The sequence below is a fragment of the Agelaius phoeniceus genome, chromosome Z (genome assembly GCF_051311805.1).
Source record: "Agelaius phoeniceus isolate bAgePho1 chromosome Z, bAgePho1.hap1, whole genome shotgun sequence".
NCBI classification, from domain to species: domain Eukaryota; kingdom Metazoa; phylum Chordata; class Aves; order Passeriformes; family Icteridae; genus Agelaius; species Agelaius phoeniceus.
The window spans coordinates 263,843-279,029 of NC_135303.1; the positions used below are offsets into that span (position 1 = coordinate 263,843).

Consider the following 15,187-nt stretch of genomic DNA (forward strand, 5'->3'; position numbering starts at 1 on the left):
GTTGCCCAAGTCTGTAAGAATACCTGGGCTTCAAAACCATTTGAAAATGGTAATTTACACAAATAACGTTAGGCCTGTTACAGAAGATTGGGAAATCAAAAAGGGAAAAAGCAAGCTTGGCATTTTTACCTGAATCTGCACCAAATTTTAAACGGCCATCAGGAATAATATTAATTCAGAGTAATTCAGAATGATATTAATATCCTGTTGCCATAGTGTTTGGAGCAGCTCTTGACCGAACAGAGAGCTACCAAAGTAGCCAAAATACCTTTAAGATGGTTACTAGTTACTCATGGTGTTCTGTGCTCTCTTAATCCAGTAGAAGACTGGAAAAAGATGTTTGATTATAAACAGTGGGATAGATTGCAGAATAGCTTGCATGAATGCACGTGCCGCAATATTGATGAAATATATAATGATAATATTGTTTAAAAGGAGCTCTACTCAGGAAGCAAAACAAGTAATTTCCACAACTTCTACTTTTTTCACATTTTGCTGAATATGACTCCCAGATATTCCTTCCTGTTCAGAGCAGACGAGTGCAGGACATACACTATATATATATATGTATATATATATATATGCACAGCAAATAGTCATGGCGTTCTGCACTTTGCATTAGAATTAGAACCTGTAACGGGGGCTAACAAGACCCACAGATACTGGCTGTTTCTCTCCACATCAGACACACAAAAACACGGCTCCTCGTGAAGTCGCTCCCCTCCCCGTTTGTCCGCAGCCTCCAGCTCTGGGGCTGGCACCGCCACCTCTGACGGACACGGAAGGATTCGCCGTCCCCCTTTACCTGCCGAGTATTTTGCTGACACAGCCGTGGCTGACGCGGAGCTGCCGGGAGATGTCACACGGCCGGACCCCTTGGTGGGCGAGCTCCACGATCCTTTGGCGAACGACATCTGGGAGAGGGCGGCCGTTCACAAAAACACCCCCCAGCTGATTCACGCCTCCATGTCCTGAAACACACGGGGAGGGGTAGAAGGGCAGGACAAGCGCTGTGAGAGAGTTGCGGCTGTCCCGGCAGGGCAGAACCGCCACCCCAGAGCCGCCTCCCCAGAACCGGCCCGATTTGCCCCGGCGCAGCGGGGAGGTGACCCGAGCGCCGCAATGACACGAGCTGTGAGGAGGGCAGGACCCTCCGGCCCGAGGGGACATCGGGCACGGGGAGCCCCGCGGTGACGCCGCAGCGGAGCAGCCTCCGCCCGGAGCCGCGCCAGCGCCGGGGCAGGCCCCGAGCCGTCCCGCGGAGCGGAGGCTCCTCGGAGCCAGAAATGAGGCTGGGGGGGCACTCAGCCCACGTACTGCCTCTGCCCAAGCACAGAAAGACACCTGAAATTAAACACGCTGTGTTTTGTTTTGGTTCTCCCCAGATGCCTTGAATTAATCAGGTGGGGGAAGGGGAAAAGAAAGAGAGAAAGAGAGAGAAAAAAAGGGAGAGAAGGAGAGAGAGAGACAGAGAGAAAGAAAGAGAGAAAGAGAGAAAGAGAGAAAGAGAGAGAGAGAAAGAGAGAAAGAGAGAAAGAGAGAAAGAGAGAAAGAGAGAAAGAGAGAAAGAGAGAAAGAGAGAAAGAGAGAAAGAGAGAAAGAGAGAAAGAGAGAAAGAGAGAAAGAGAGAAAGAGAGAAAGAGAGAAAGAGAGAAAGAGAGAAAGAGAGAAAGAGAGAAAGAGAGAAAGAAAGAAAGAAAGAAAGAAAGAAAGAAAGAAAGAAAGAAAGAAAGAAAGAAAGAAAGAAAGAAAGAAAGAAAGAAAGAAAGAAAGAAAGAAAGAAAGAAAGAAAGAAAGAAAGAAAGAAAGAAAGAAAGAAAGAAAGAAAGAAAGAAAGAAAGATATTCTGCTCCTAGAATTTACAGCTGTCTTGGCTGATATTGTGATCCCACAAATAAAACATGAACACTTGGGCAAGCCTGGTGTATGACTCCCTTTTGAGCAAATTTTCGCTGTTCACGTTTAGCAAAGTGAATTATATATCTGATGGGATCCAGGACCCACTTGGAGGAATAGCAGTGAAGCTGTGTCAACCCCATGAACACACATTAATCCCCCGTACAAGAAGGTAATATAATTAACCCTTATGTTGTTATTCACCCGACTACTTATATTACAGAGGGATAGAGAAGCTAAAAACAAGCCATAGAGATAGTACAGATGCCAATTCTGGAACAAAAGTAATACAGAATATGTCTCTGTTCAAGCAGGATTGGAACTGTACTGACTAAGCTGGCAAGCCAAATGCCTCAGTGTTTAAAAAAATTTATACAGTGCTATTTTTATTTTAATCTTGTTATTTCACTATTGATAAACTGCTGTCAAACTTCGCAAACACGTTGTAACACTGTAAGGGCACATAATGAACCCGCACGAAGTAGGCGATGTTCAAGGCTGTGGCGAGCAGACAGGAGCCTGCTGTGCCTTCAGCGGAGCGGGAGAGGCGGACTCTGCCAGCGGCCCGCGCTTCCCTGCGTGCCCGGGAGCACACACCGGCCCCGGGACCCTGCCCGGTGCGTGCCCGGGACGCCGAGACTCGGGTGAGACAGCTCCGCGGCGGCGGAGGCAAACGGCACCTGCCCGGAACGAGACCTCGGCTCCGCAGGGCTCTGAGTGAGAGGAATCACGCACAGTTTCAGTGGGAAGATCCTGGAGTGGTGGTCGGGCAAGGGGGGAAGGAAGGAAGGGAAGGAGAGGAAGGAAGGGAAGGAGAGGAAGGAAGGAGAGGAAGGAAGGAAGGAGAGGAAGGAGAGGAAGGAAGGAAGGAAGGAAGGAAGGAAGGAAGGAAGGAAGGAAGGAAGGAAGGAAGGAAGGAAGGAAGGAAGGAAGGAAGGAAGGAAGGAAGGAAGGAAGGAAGGAAGGAAGGAAGGAAGGAAGGAAGGAAGGAAGGAAGGAAGGAAGGAAGGAAGGAAGGAAGGAAGGAAGGAAGGAAGGAAGGAAGGAAGGAAGGAAGGAAGGAAGGAAGGAAGGAAGGAAGGAAATTAGAGAAAAATAAAAAGCAACAAAAAGAAAGGGAAAGAACAGGAAGAAAAGGGTAGAGAAGGCATCACTAAGACGTGCCTCCCTCAGGGAAGGAGCCGAGCCTCCCCCTGGAGCCCGTCCCCAGTCCCCGGAGGCTGGCGGGAGCCGGGCCTGCCCAGGCCGGGAGCATCGACCCTCCAGGCGCCGGAAACAAAGGCTGGGGCCCTGGCCGTCCCTTCCTCCAAACCTGCCACAGCCCCGGGCAGCGGCACCGGCGCCGAGCCCGGCTCCCGCCCGCCGGGGCCTCCCTGCCGGGGTGGCGCTCCCCGGCAGCTGCGGACCGGGGGCCCCGTCGGGCCGGGGGCTGCTGGAGCGGCGGGGAAACCGAGCTCCGTCCGCGCCTGGGTGCGGGGAGGAGGCAGCCGCCCCTGCCCTCCGCAGGGAGGGGGCACGGGCAGAGACTCGGGGGCTATTTCGGGAGGGGTAGCCCCAGGAGGGGTCCGCGGGCCTAACCCAGAGCCATGGTGCAGTCGGGCGGGCGGGGAGTGAGGGGGAGCGAAGGGAGGCCGTCCCGGGGACCCGCCGACCCAGCGGGTCGGGGCCGCTCCGACCATGCCCAGCCCGCCTCGTCGTCCCCGCGTCCCCGCCTCGTCGTCCCCGCGTCCCTGGAGGGGACGGAGGCGGCCAGCGGCTCTGCCCACGCGGGACGAGGAAGCAGCGGGGACCGGCGCCAGGAGGGACCGAAATCTCGCTCGGAACCGCCCCGGCCACCGTTACCCGTGGCCGTGCTGCCCCCTCCTCCTCCCGTTGCCGCCGGCTCCCCGTCCTCTCCTTTTTTTCAATGGGGTCCCGACCCCACGTCCACCCTCACGCCCCCGAGGAGCCGCGGGTCCGGAGATCGTTTGGCAGCAAATGACCTCGGAGGCTTCCCGGCCGCGATCGGACCGGAAGAAAGGCACCGGCGTTTTGGTTTTATTCCTTCCGTTTGCCCAGAAATTCCTGAGGACGACATGGATTTTCCACAGCCGCAAGTGCCGGCAGAGGCGCCGCTGAAACCCGCGGCGGCCGCTGCCGCCTGGGCTGTCCGGCCCCGCGCGGGGAGCCCGTGCTCCGCGGGCTGCCGTGGGCTCCCGTGGGCTGCCCTGGGCTGCCGTGGGCTGCGTGTCCGCTCGCAGCCCACCGGGGCAAGGGGCGCTCGGCGGCGGGGACTCCGCGCCCGCCCCCCAGCCCGCCCCGCGCCACGCGCTTCCCGACCTCAAAGTTCGCCTTTGAAAAAAAGTGATTCGGTTTAATGCCGGGAGAGAATTAATAAACGCGGAGGTCGACGCTTCACTGCAGCGAGAGGGAAAGTCCGCTTTCACGGGGCGGCGGAGCCCGCCACTGGCCGGCGTCCCAGCCCCGCACAACCCCAGAAATGGAGCGGCGGCGAGAGGGACAGGAAATGGGCCGATGAACGGGGAGCGCGGAGAGGACAAGGGAGAGAGGGAGGCAATCTCCAGCTCCGGAGCTCGGTGGTTTATTTTGCAAACAAATGTCTTTGAGCCGAAAGGCTGCGGTGCACCGGGAAATGAGATTAGTTCTACCTTAAATTCCCTCGCAATCTCTCGCCGTAATGCAGCGTTTAACTCGCCGTGAGAGAAGATGTCATTTCACATAACACTGTGCTAATGGATAAGTCTTCCCCGACCTCTCAAGCACAACAAATCTCGGGCCAACCCATCGCGCACGACCTGTTAACTTCACCGGCTGCCCGCTCCGCCGCCCCACGCCGCGATCGTGACGCCATTCTTCGGGGTTTAAAAAGACAAAAATCTTCCCTCCAGCCCCGCTCCTCGCATTTCGCATTAGTTCAATTTGTTCGGGTTTTTGGGGGGCTTCTATTTGTTTGTTTAGGGCTTTTGGTTGTTGAGGGTTTGTTTTGGTTTTGTTTTGTTTTGTTTTTTCTTTATTTCCAATTAACGAATTTCAAAATGTTGAAAAAGAGAAAGAATATCGTGCAGAAAACTTTTCCGTTCGTCGGAAATACCTGGCGGCTTTTTCCCCGGATATTTGATTTAGGGACAGAAATAAGCATGTGCACATACATGTAACATCTGTGTATTCATCCATGTACACCAGCGCGCGTCCGTATGTACTGATGGCTGTGCATACGTCTAGAGACGTGTTCGTACATCCACCCGTACAGATACACACACGCGCGGTGACATCGGCTCTTTCTCCGCGGGAAAGCAGCCCCCGCACCGGCCGCCGCCGCAGCCGCCCTCCGCCGGCCGCCCGGCCGTGCCCCGGCACCCGATCCTGCCGGGGCGAGAACGTCGGCGGGCAGCCTGGCCCGGCCGCGCACGGAGGCGATCGCGCGGAGCCCGTCGCGGCCGCTCAGACAAGTTGAAGGGCAGGCACTTACTGTGCATCGCTGCGAACGGGTCGTGCTTACAGTGTATTTCCATCGGAGCGGTCCGGGGCCGGGCGGCCTCGCCGAGCTGATCTCGATTCGCCGGCGGCGCTCGGGTTTCGGGCTGAGGGAGGGAGCCCGCGAAAAAGGACGGAGACCGACCAGAACCGAACAAACAAATAAAAAAAACCCAAACCAACACATAAAACAAAACAAAAACAAAAAAAAAAAAAAGAAAAAAAAAACAAACCACCAAAAAAACGCTCAAACCAAACGAAACAAACAAAACAAAAAAAAAAAAAAAAAGAGAAAAAAGGAAAAAAGGAAAAAAGGAAAAAAGGAAAAAAGGAAAAAAGGAAAAAAGGAAAAAAGGAAAGACAACCAAAAAGGGGTGAAAAATAAAATAGAACAAAATCCCTCAAAAAGCGATGAGTCCTGCCGCGTGACGGGTCGCGGTATCCAAGAGCGCTGGCCGAACGCGGCTCCCGAGCCACTCGCAGCCTCCGGAGGCTCCGTCGGGGGGCCGCGGAGCGGCCGCCCCGGGCTCAGCCCCTGGCCTCAGCCGCTCCGCGGGCGGCTGCCGATGCGCAGCACCCTCCGCCGGGCTCCGGGGCGTTACTGGGCGCGGAGAGGGGCGAGCGCCTCTGTCCGGCGGACCGGAGCCCAGCGCTGCCCGCCCGACGGCTCTTTGTGCTGGCGGTGCCGGCGGCTGCGCGGCGGCGGCGGCCGAGGCGGGCGGCGGCGGGGGCGGGCGCCCCGTCCGCGGGGCTCGGTCCCGGGGCGGCGGCGCTGCTCCGCCTGTGCCGCCCCCCGCCGCGCCGCTCGCAGCAACTCGCGGCGCCGGGCGGGGCGGCGGCGGTGGGCGAGGGGAGCGGCGGGGGAAGGTGTGCGAGAGGGCGGGGAGCGGAATGGGGGCCGGGCTCGCCGCGGCCCCGCGGGACCGGGCCGCCCCGTCAGCGGCCGCTGTCCGACCTGGGGCGCCGGCGCGGCGCGACCATCGCTGCCCGCCCGCCGGGGCCGCGGCGCCCCCTCCCCTCTGTCTGTCTGTCCGTCCCTCCCCTCCGCCCGCCGTGGGCCGCCGGGGCGGCGGCGGCGCCTGGCTGGCTCGGGCGGTGCGCCCGGCGCGCTGCCGGCCGCCGGCGGCCGCGGGGGTTGTGGCGGGCGGCGGGGGCGGGGCGGGGCCGGCCGGGGCGGGGCCGGGCGCCGCGGGGGGGCCCCGGGACCGGCCCCGCCCCGCGGCCCCGCGGCCCGCGCAGCGCGCGCGGAGGGGGCGGCGGGCGGCGCTTCAGCACCGCGCGGGCGGACAGCGGCGGAGGCGGGGCCCGCCCGTCACTCAGCGCCGCGGCCAATCGCAAAGTTAACCTGCCGGCGTCCCGCATTGGCCGCCGAGCGCCGGCGCTGCCTATTGGCGGGCATCGAGCCAATAAAGGGCGGGGGGCGTGGCCGCGGGGCGGCGGGGGCGCAGCCACTCGTGACCGAGCCGTGGGTGGGTCCCGCCGGGGTGTGGGCCCGGGACCCCCGACGGCCCGGCCCGGCCCGTGCTCCTCTGCCGGCCCGACGCCGTTCCCCGTGGCCGTTGGTCTCCCCGACGGCCGGACGGCGCGTGTCAGGACCGTGGGTCCCGGCACCCGTGGGAGCTCGGGCCGAGGCCGCGGTCAGGGAGGTTCTCGGCCGGCTCGCGCAGCCCGCGGTCGCGCCGGGGCTCGGCGGCGCCGCGCCCAGCAGCGGCGGGCTCCCCCTCAGGCCGCCGCGCCCGCGGGTCCCGCCCCGCGGCGGTGCTGCCCCGGCCGAGCCCCTGACGGAGGCCCGGGCAGTCTACCTCGCCCCACGGTGACCCTGGCGGCGGGGCACAGCCCGCCGCACGGGCGGCCTGCCCTCGGCCCCGCCGCCCGCATGCTCTCCCACGGGGCTCTTTGTGGGGGCGAGGGTGCGGGAGAGCTCAGTCCGAGCCGGGGCGAGACCTTCCGGCCCCGCTGACCCCTTTCGGTCACGGCGGCAGCGGGGCCGTGCCCCGGCCCGTGCTCGGGCCGAGCGGGGCCGGTATCCGCTGCGGACGGGCGGGCGCGGGCCGAGTTTTCGTTGAAGTCGAAACTGCGGGACGCGGCCGAGGCGCAGCGCGGAGCCGGCACGGAGTGCGGCCGAAGCACGGCGAGAGCCGATCCCCGCGCAGCTCCGCAGCCCAGCCCGAGCCGTCGGGCGGCTCTCCCTGCTGCCGCTCGGCTCCTTGGCTCGGGGCGGCCGTCGGGGATGGCGGGCAGGCTGGGCCCGGCGCGGAGGGGACGAGCGGGCAGGCAAGACGGGCTCACATCCTGCCCGGCCCCCGTCCCTGCCATGACCCCCCCGTTCTTCTCCTCCCGCTTGTCGCTCTCCCGGTACTGAGGTGAAGACCCCTCGGCCCTGCTCTCTACAGGGGCCAGAGGCGCAGAGGCTTCGGAGCGCCTTGTCACGGGGCCCCGGCCCGTCCTCGTCATCCTGCCCGGCCCGGGCAGCGCTGTCGGTGCTGCTGCCCCTGCGGCCACCCCCGCTCCCGGCCGCCTCCGCCGCGCCATGAAATGCTTTATCGATTAAACGATTATTCAGGCGATTTAACTAATAAAAGGCCCCATCGATCGCTTCGAAATTGCATTCCGCCACCGAGCCGCCAGGCCGCCTCCGCGCCCTCCACCGCCCGCGCCGCCGCCGCGCTGCCCGCGGGGACGCCGTGACGGGGCTCCGCAGCCTCCGGCCAGTGCCCGGTGCCTGTCCCGCTGCCCGCCTGGCCGCAGCCCGGGGCGCACGCACGCCAGGCTGCCTCTGCACGGCTGGCGGAGCTCTCGGCAGCCCGCCGCCGCCCCGACGGCCTCGCGGGGAGCTGGTCCCACCCCGCCCGGTCCCCCTCGCGTCCCCGCTCACGTCGGCGCCCCCCTTGTCCGCGGAGCCGCCGGGCTCCCCGCAGCCCCTGGCCCGAGTCCCACCTGTGCGGCCGGCTCGGGGTGTCGCGTAGGCTTTATCCAGCTCCATTCCGGCTCTTCAGGACTTGGGGAAACGGAGGCAAGAAAAAGTTTCCACGTCGTATTGCAACCTCTTCCTTTTCCCTCTTTCTTTTTTTCTTTTTATTGTTTTGTGTTCTTTTCTCTTTTCTTGTATTTTCCGTTTTTCTTTTCCTCCTTTCTGTTTTCTTGTCTTTTCTTGTCTTTTCTTCTTTATTTTCTTTTTTCTCCTTCTTTCTTTTCTTTATTTTCCTTCTTTATTTTTTCTCCTTTTTTCCTTCCCTTTTTTTTTTTTTTTTTTGTGAGGGGCTCTCTCAGGTTGGAATAATTCAACTCTTCCGCTCCCCGCCGAGCTTTTGCAGCTGATCACTGAGCTGAAACTAAACGTTTTAGGTGGAAAAAAGCCTCTGAAGGAACCGTGAAATGATTAAGAAACTAAAGAGCTCCTCGCCATGTGAGATCATGTCCTGTTCTCTAAAACATCACAAGATGTCCCCAGACGCAGCCAAAACCCAGGAAAACTCTGACATGTTCTGTAGCAGGAATCAAAGTTTGCTTGCAGCCGGCCGCCCCCCGAGCGCTCCGCCGCCCCGGCAGCGGCGGCGGCACCTGCCCGTTCTGCCTCCGCTGCCCCAACCTGTCACCAACTTTTCAGCAGACCGACTTCCCCTTCCCGGGCCGGGGTGACGCTGCCGCCCCCGGGGCCGCGCTCCCCGCCGGGCCGGGCCGGGCCGCCGCAGGGGCGGGACAGGGAGCCGTCTGCGGGAGAGACCCCTGCATCCCTCCGGGCCTGCCCTGCCCTTCCCTGCCCCGCGCCCCTCCGCGAGGGACAGCCCCTGCACTGCGCCGGGGACCGGAGAGCAGCGGCCCAGTGGAAGCGCGGGGGCCCTGGGCAGGATTTTCCCGGCCCGGGGGGCTTCACTCGGGCTTCCTTCCCTCGTACCTCCCGTTCATGTGGCGAATGCAGACCCACGGCCGCAAGTGAGGGTGGGGAGAGTTAAAGGGGAAAAAATCACGCGGCTTCGACCGCTCCCGAGTTTATTGGTTTATTTTTCAGCAAAACGACCGTGGGGGAAAGCGGGAAATAGCGGCCTTTCCCAAAGGCCAAAACAAATTTCGGCTCCAAGCCCGGCGGGCAGTCCCGCTTCTCGCGCCCACCAGCGCCTGCGGCCACGCACCCGCGGCCCGAGCCCCTCTCCCGCGGCGCCCGCCGCGACACGGAACCGATCCGCTGGCGTGGGCGCAGGTGGGCTCCGCTCTGCTCCCGTGCCCGAGCCGCCCCCTCTGCCCCACGGCCGCCGTCATGTCGAGCACGGGGCAGGGGGTTCGGGAGCGGGGCACACCGCCGGTGCCCGTGCGCGGAGCGGCCCGCGGAGCTCGGGTGCTGCCGGTCCGGGGGATGTGCCGGGGTAGAGACGCGAGGCCGACGAAGGGGCTCTCTCCCGCTGACTCGCCCGGCACAGCCTTGCCACCCCCACACGCCGGCCCCGCTGAGCGCTAACATGGACACAACTCTGTTTCCAAACTCTATCTTTTCCCTCCTGGCCATCCCTCCGCCTTCGACGCAGTCGCATCCTAAGACCGGCGGCCTCGCGGGGTTCCGCGGCTGGGCCGGGCCCGGCCTTACGGGACCCCCGGCCGCCCGGCTCCGAAAGTGAGGCCGACTGTGGCCTCTCTCCCTTTTGCTTCCCTTCCCACCAAGCTCTCTTCGCTCTCATTTTCTTACACAGAAATAGCCTCGCCGGAGATTTCCGCCGGCTCGCCGTGAAAGGCGACCTGCCGCTCCGGGGCAGGGGGCTCTTCCCTGGGGGAGGTGCCCCCACAGAAGCGGCGCAAATGCAGGGCAGAGCGCGAGTCCCTTTCTAGTCCCTTCAGGTGCTCGCCTCGCCTCTCCCGGCCGAGCCGGCCTCGGCAACGCGAGCAGCACGGGAGAGCTCCTCTGACCTCACGTAGGGAAAGGAACGAAAACCAGTTTATTGTCCTAAAAACAGGCTGCAGGGCTCCCGCCTCCCCTCCCGCCGCCCGACACAGCCTGAGAGAGACCATGGGGGAGCGGCGGCGGGGCCGCATGGCGCAGGCCAGGCCCCACGCGTGTGCCAGCGCGGCTGTGGCTGCGGAGCCGTGCGAGCACCGGCCCGCGTGGGCCCGCGGCCCGAGCAGCTCTGCGGGGTGCGCAGCTCCGCGGGATGGGGGACAAGGAGCCGTCCCCAGCCGCGGGGCCGCGCGGGCTGCCCCCGGTCCCGCTCGGCCATCCCCGCTGCCGCGCTAACGAAAGCAAGGCGGCGGCTGCAGCGGGGAGCGGCCCTCCTCGCCCCTGGCCAGCGGGGCAGGGCTGGGACCCGCTCTGCCGGCCCCGCGGTGACCCCCGGAGCGCGGCTGCGGGACCCCGGCGCGCCCAGCACCGACCCCGCGGTGCCGCGACCGGGGCCGGCATCTGAGGCCCGGTGCGAAAGCCGGCGGCTCACGGACGCCGGGAAGAAGCCGCTGCGGTGTCCACGCAGGGGCCGTGCCTCGGGAACCGGCAGGGCTGGGGGCTGCCAGGAGCCCCCCAGGACGGCCCCTGGAAAATGTTCCGCTCCCACCAGAGCAGCACCCGAGGGGGCACAGAGCCGTGCCACGGCAGGAATCCCCGGGGAAGCGGGTCTCAGGGTCAGATTACCGCGACGCCGCGGCCACAGCCGAGGCCCCCGACGTTGGCATGTCCCGGAGCACACTTTGGAGCGACGCTGTGCTTTCTGCACGCGGAAGGGTAAAAGCACAGCGAGGAGGGAAAAAAAAAAACCCGTGGCTCAGCAGAATTCTGGGTTTGGAGTTTTCCTAGGACAGTTATTGTTTCCTGCCCTCACTGAAGAGAGGAGATCACGAACCAGGGCCAACCTTTTGTCCTTTTATATCTGATGCATAACGTTAGGACGTGAAGGGTTGTCCTCCCGTCCTACAACGCTCGCACTCGTCCTGCGACGCCCGAGACTGCGAGGGGCTTGACCTAGCACCTGTCACCCAAAACACCTGGAGCGGCCGGAGCAGAGCGCCTCGCTTCCCCAGGTACTGGCCTCAGCTGCTCCAAGAGCTGCCTCCTCTCCCCGTATTGGAGGGGGTTGGAGGGGCACAGGTTGCAGGGAGCACCCAAAGACCCGCACCACATTTACAGTTACCTGCATTTTCTCATATTTGTGGAAAGCACATCGACGCCAAAGACGGGAGAGGGGGAGCGCTGCTACAAATTCTACCAATTCAGTTCGGTTTGGCAGCATCAGGGGAAGGGGGGAAGGAGGAGGGAAGGTGCGGTGGGGAGTGCTGCTGATTTGGAAATAGCCAGTGATCCTCTGCAGCACTACAGTCTCTTTTTCCTCCGATGTCTATCGTTTTAAATTCAAAGCAGAGGAGATCTATCAGCGATCCTGGCCCAGTGTGTTCCCAGAGAAAAAGTCATATCTGAGATGGGCATGCTAATTAGACTGAAGCAATTTAAAAGGTGTTCGGTGGGCAGTGCTGTAAAGTTGAGAGCACTTAGGTACTCTAATATCGTGAGTGATCTTTACAAGAGCTGTGCCCGGAAAGCCATCAGAAAAAGAGGTTTGAAAGAGGAGCTGGTCCACGCGGAGGAAGTGTGCTGTCCCCTCAGACTATGATTTTGCCGCTGGACATGAACGACGGGAGGTGCTGAGTGTCCTGCCAGGACTCCGTGCCCCTGTCCTGCCTAGTCAGTACAGAGAGAAGCCAGAGCCGAGGTAGCACAGCTGACAAAAGCAGCGGGTTTTATTTTTGAGAGCATGAGAGGAGGGCAGGAAATGATGAGAGACTTCTCTTTTTCAGCCAATATTCATAATAACTATTTTTCTTTCCCCTCACCTACCAGTAAGTTCTGTCTCAGCTGTGCTGCCAGTTGCCTCATTCTCGTTGGTGTATTCCCAGGGGTCTTTCTGTGGCGTAGTCTGCAGAGAGTCACTCCCAGCACCATGACTGAGTGAAATGCTTTTCTGAAAGACCTGCACGGAGCTTTTCTGTCTGGCACTCGGAGGCCTGCTCCCTTGCTGGCCCTAAGGACTTTTTTTCTTCAGTTCACCACCATACTGACTGGGGCCTGCCTGGTTTTGGGTATAAACCTGTGTCGAAGCAGAAGGCTAACCCTATTTATCACAGCAATAAATTCCCCAAACGTATTTCGTCAGCCCAGTGTGGAAGGTCTCAGGGCTGCAATGAACACTTCAGTCTCCTCCCTCAGTCACTTTCACTGATCTCGAATGTGGTTACTTTGATAGTTAAAAAGACACGGTTTTAAAAGTCAGCTTTGCAGAACCTTCTGCCTGGTCAAATGCTTGCATACGCAGCTGAGAAGGAGCCAGGATCCAAGGGAGGCCAAGCCCCACCAGGTGCAGGCTTCTGGCTCTTCCGGAGAGCTCAGTGTGGAGCCCCACAGATCCTCTGAGATGTCTGCAGGAAGGCGGTGGAGCGAGGGCCTGGCCTCCCGGGAGCGCCGCTCGGGCCATCAGAGGGCCGGCAGCCCGGGCTTCCCGGCCCTGCGCAGCGGCCGCTCCTTCACACCGGGGCCAGGGCGAGGCAGCGCACCGCCCGCCGGAGAGCGGGAGCGGCCCTCGGGGCAGCCCCCGCGGGAAACGCGCTCGCTCGGGGGCAGCGGCAGCGGTGGCGGAGCGCTGCCTGCGTGACCAATGCGCAGCGGGGGAAAGAGGCTCCCGGAGGCTCTGCGGATAGAGAGCGGCCCTGGGGAAACGGGGAGAGGGGCCAAACTGCTGATTCCTTCGCTAGTCGGAAGGTGCCGCGGAGTGCCTAGGGATTGCAGAGGTCTGGGCAGAGCACAGAGCAGGAATCGAATCTTCGCAGCTGTAGGTCGGGGACCTCCTGAAACAGCACCCTTGGAGTCCACCCTTTGTCACCGTGCGCGGACTTTAATGACGGCCCGGGGTGCCGGGCAAGTGGGATGCCCGGAGGGGCAGACTGTCAACTCTCTTCTGCTTCAAGCACAACAGAGATTCTGGCTACGGGCCGCTGTGCTCGGCGGAGCAGCTTGCTAAGTTGTAAGCCTCGCTCCCCACAGCCTAAAAGCATCCTCCCATGGACATTTTAAGAGGAGGGGTCTATTATAGCTATAGTTGCAAAGTAAACAAACCAAGAATTCGTTTGGTTTGGGTTTTTTTTATGGGGACTCTAGCTGGAAATAGTCGACTTCACTACATAATGCTTGCTTTTCCAGTCTCTCTTGAGAAACTTTAAAAAAATCACCTCGGGTTCATGTCGTGCTGTAACTTCTCTGTTTGCTGCTATTAAAACGTTGAAAAAGGTCAGATTGATTCCTTTGCTTTTGATAATTTCTGGGAGAAGAGGTAGCTTGGAAGACTGGCATTTAAATCACTGAATAGTCTGCTTCCAAAAATTACCCACCAAGAAGAAAATACAGTGTATTAAGTGAGCTAGACATAGGAATGTTCTGAAAGTGCAAGCAGAAGACAGGATGCTAAAGAATCTAAGGTTTTCTCAGAGCTCTAAAGCAGACATATCCAATATATTAGCTGTTCTCTTTCCTAGATTAGGTTTCCTATTATTAAACTAATTCTCCTCTACTGATTGTAAAAAAGGTTGGTAGGTCACAGTCTCCAAACATGTAATTAACTCTAATCAAATAAATGGAGAGGATCAGAAACTGGGTAGCATCAGAGTCCAGCACGGTCCAGAATCTTTCCAGATCAGGTGCTTAATGCCTACAGAGGCACAGTACAATATTCTCCTGATCCTCCTTAGTTAGCCAGAGGTTGATTGTTAAGTAAGCACATCCCTTTGTTGACATTCTGCCACACACACAAATAGATGCTGCCGTAAATCCTAGCTGCCAAAGGATTTTTCATCCCACCTTATTTTGCTTTCAAAGAGTTTTTGAATTTCCACTTGAGAATTTACCACAAACCTCGTATCAGCTGCTGTAGATAGGTGTTTTAACCATCATTTTTCAGTGGCCTATAGAAAGGTTTCCATCCATGGTTTTAGGAAACAAGTCTGTCGATGCAAGAATGTGTAAACATGCATTTAATCATGCTAGTCAGCAGGGCCTTTGTGCACATCCACAGCAAATATTCAGAAGAAGAGAAGAACATGAAAGAGGGATGAAAATGTTTGTACATTTTCAACCCCCAGGCCACACTGCTACAGCTCAGGAAGTTTCTCATTCACAGCAGCCCTGGGTAGAAGCCCCACTAGACACCCAGTCTGGAGGGTTTGGGCTGCATGAGGGGGGCTGTATACCCTGGGGTGCCAGATTTGTCTCTACAGTGGGTTTGTGATAAGGGACTGGGGCAGCACACACTCCCTAACAGCATTTTGCTAGATTTTCACAATGTGGACCAGAAACAACTGGGATATTCATGTCACTACTGTGGGCAATCAAATGACCCTTAGACAGGAGGCTGTCCAGTGGGATAGCTCCCTGAACTGGCCCATGAGCACAGATCCTGCTGGAAGGGGCATGTGGCTGGAAGGGACACTATGGGATGGTGTGTCTGGGGACCAGGACCAGCAAGGTGCTGCAGGGATGGGAGGGGATGTGTGACATCAGTGACACGTTGTGCAGGGCAGCTCACATAGGCAGCTGGGGATTTCCCAGACAGCACCTGCAGCCAGGCCCACTCAGATGCCAGGAAGGAGAAGACGACGGGCAGGCATGCACAGAGGTCACATACTCTGGTTCTGATGCTCAGGCTTTCCACCAGCATATCACCCTCACACCCAGCTAGAATGGTCTCTGACCAAGGGGAAATGGCCCAGTCGTGACAGTGGGGCAGGCCCTGAGAATTGCATCATCATTTGGGTGTCTGCTCACAGAATCACAGCATGAGCCAGACCCAAAGACCTTTGG

The 15,187-nt window shown here is 59.9% G+C and overlaps 1 protein-coding gene across 7 annotated transcripts in view; it reads right to left on the reverse strand.

The window, feature by feature from the left end:
* The window catches only part of PAX5 (paired box 5), a 133,500-nt gene extending 125,147 nt beyond the window's left edge, over positions 1–8,353 (reverse strand). For 5 of the 7 annotated variants that reach the window (XM_077171377.1, XM_077171376.1, XM_077171374.1 and 2 more), the window contains exons 1-2: positions 8,308–8,353; positions 806–971 (exon numbers count right to left, since the gene is read on the reverse strand). In XM_077171377.1, coding sequence (XP_077027492.1) covers positions 806–971; positions 8,308–8,353 — 212 coding nt within the window. Of the gene's footprint in view, positions 1–805; positions 972–5,365; positions 5,409–8,307 lie in introns of those variants that run through there. The other 2 variants (XM_077171375.1, XM_077171373.1) reach the window with 1 other exon arrangement.
* Between the last annotated feature and the right edge of the window lie 6,834 nt (positions 8,354–15,187).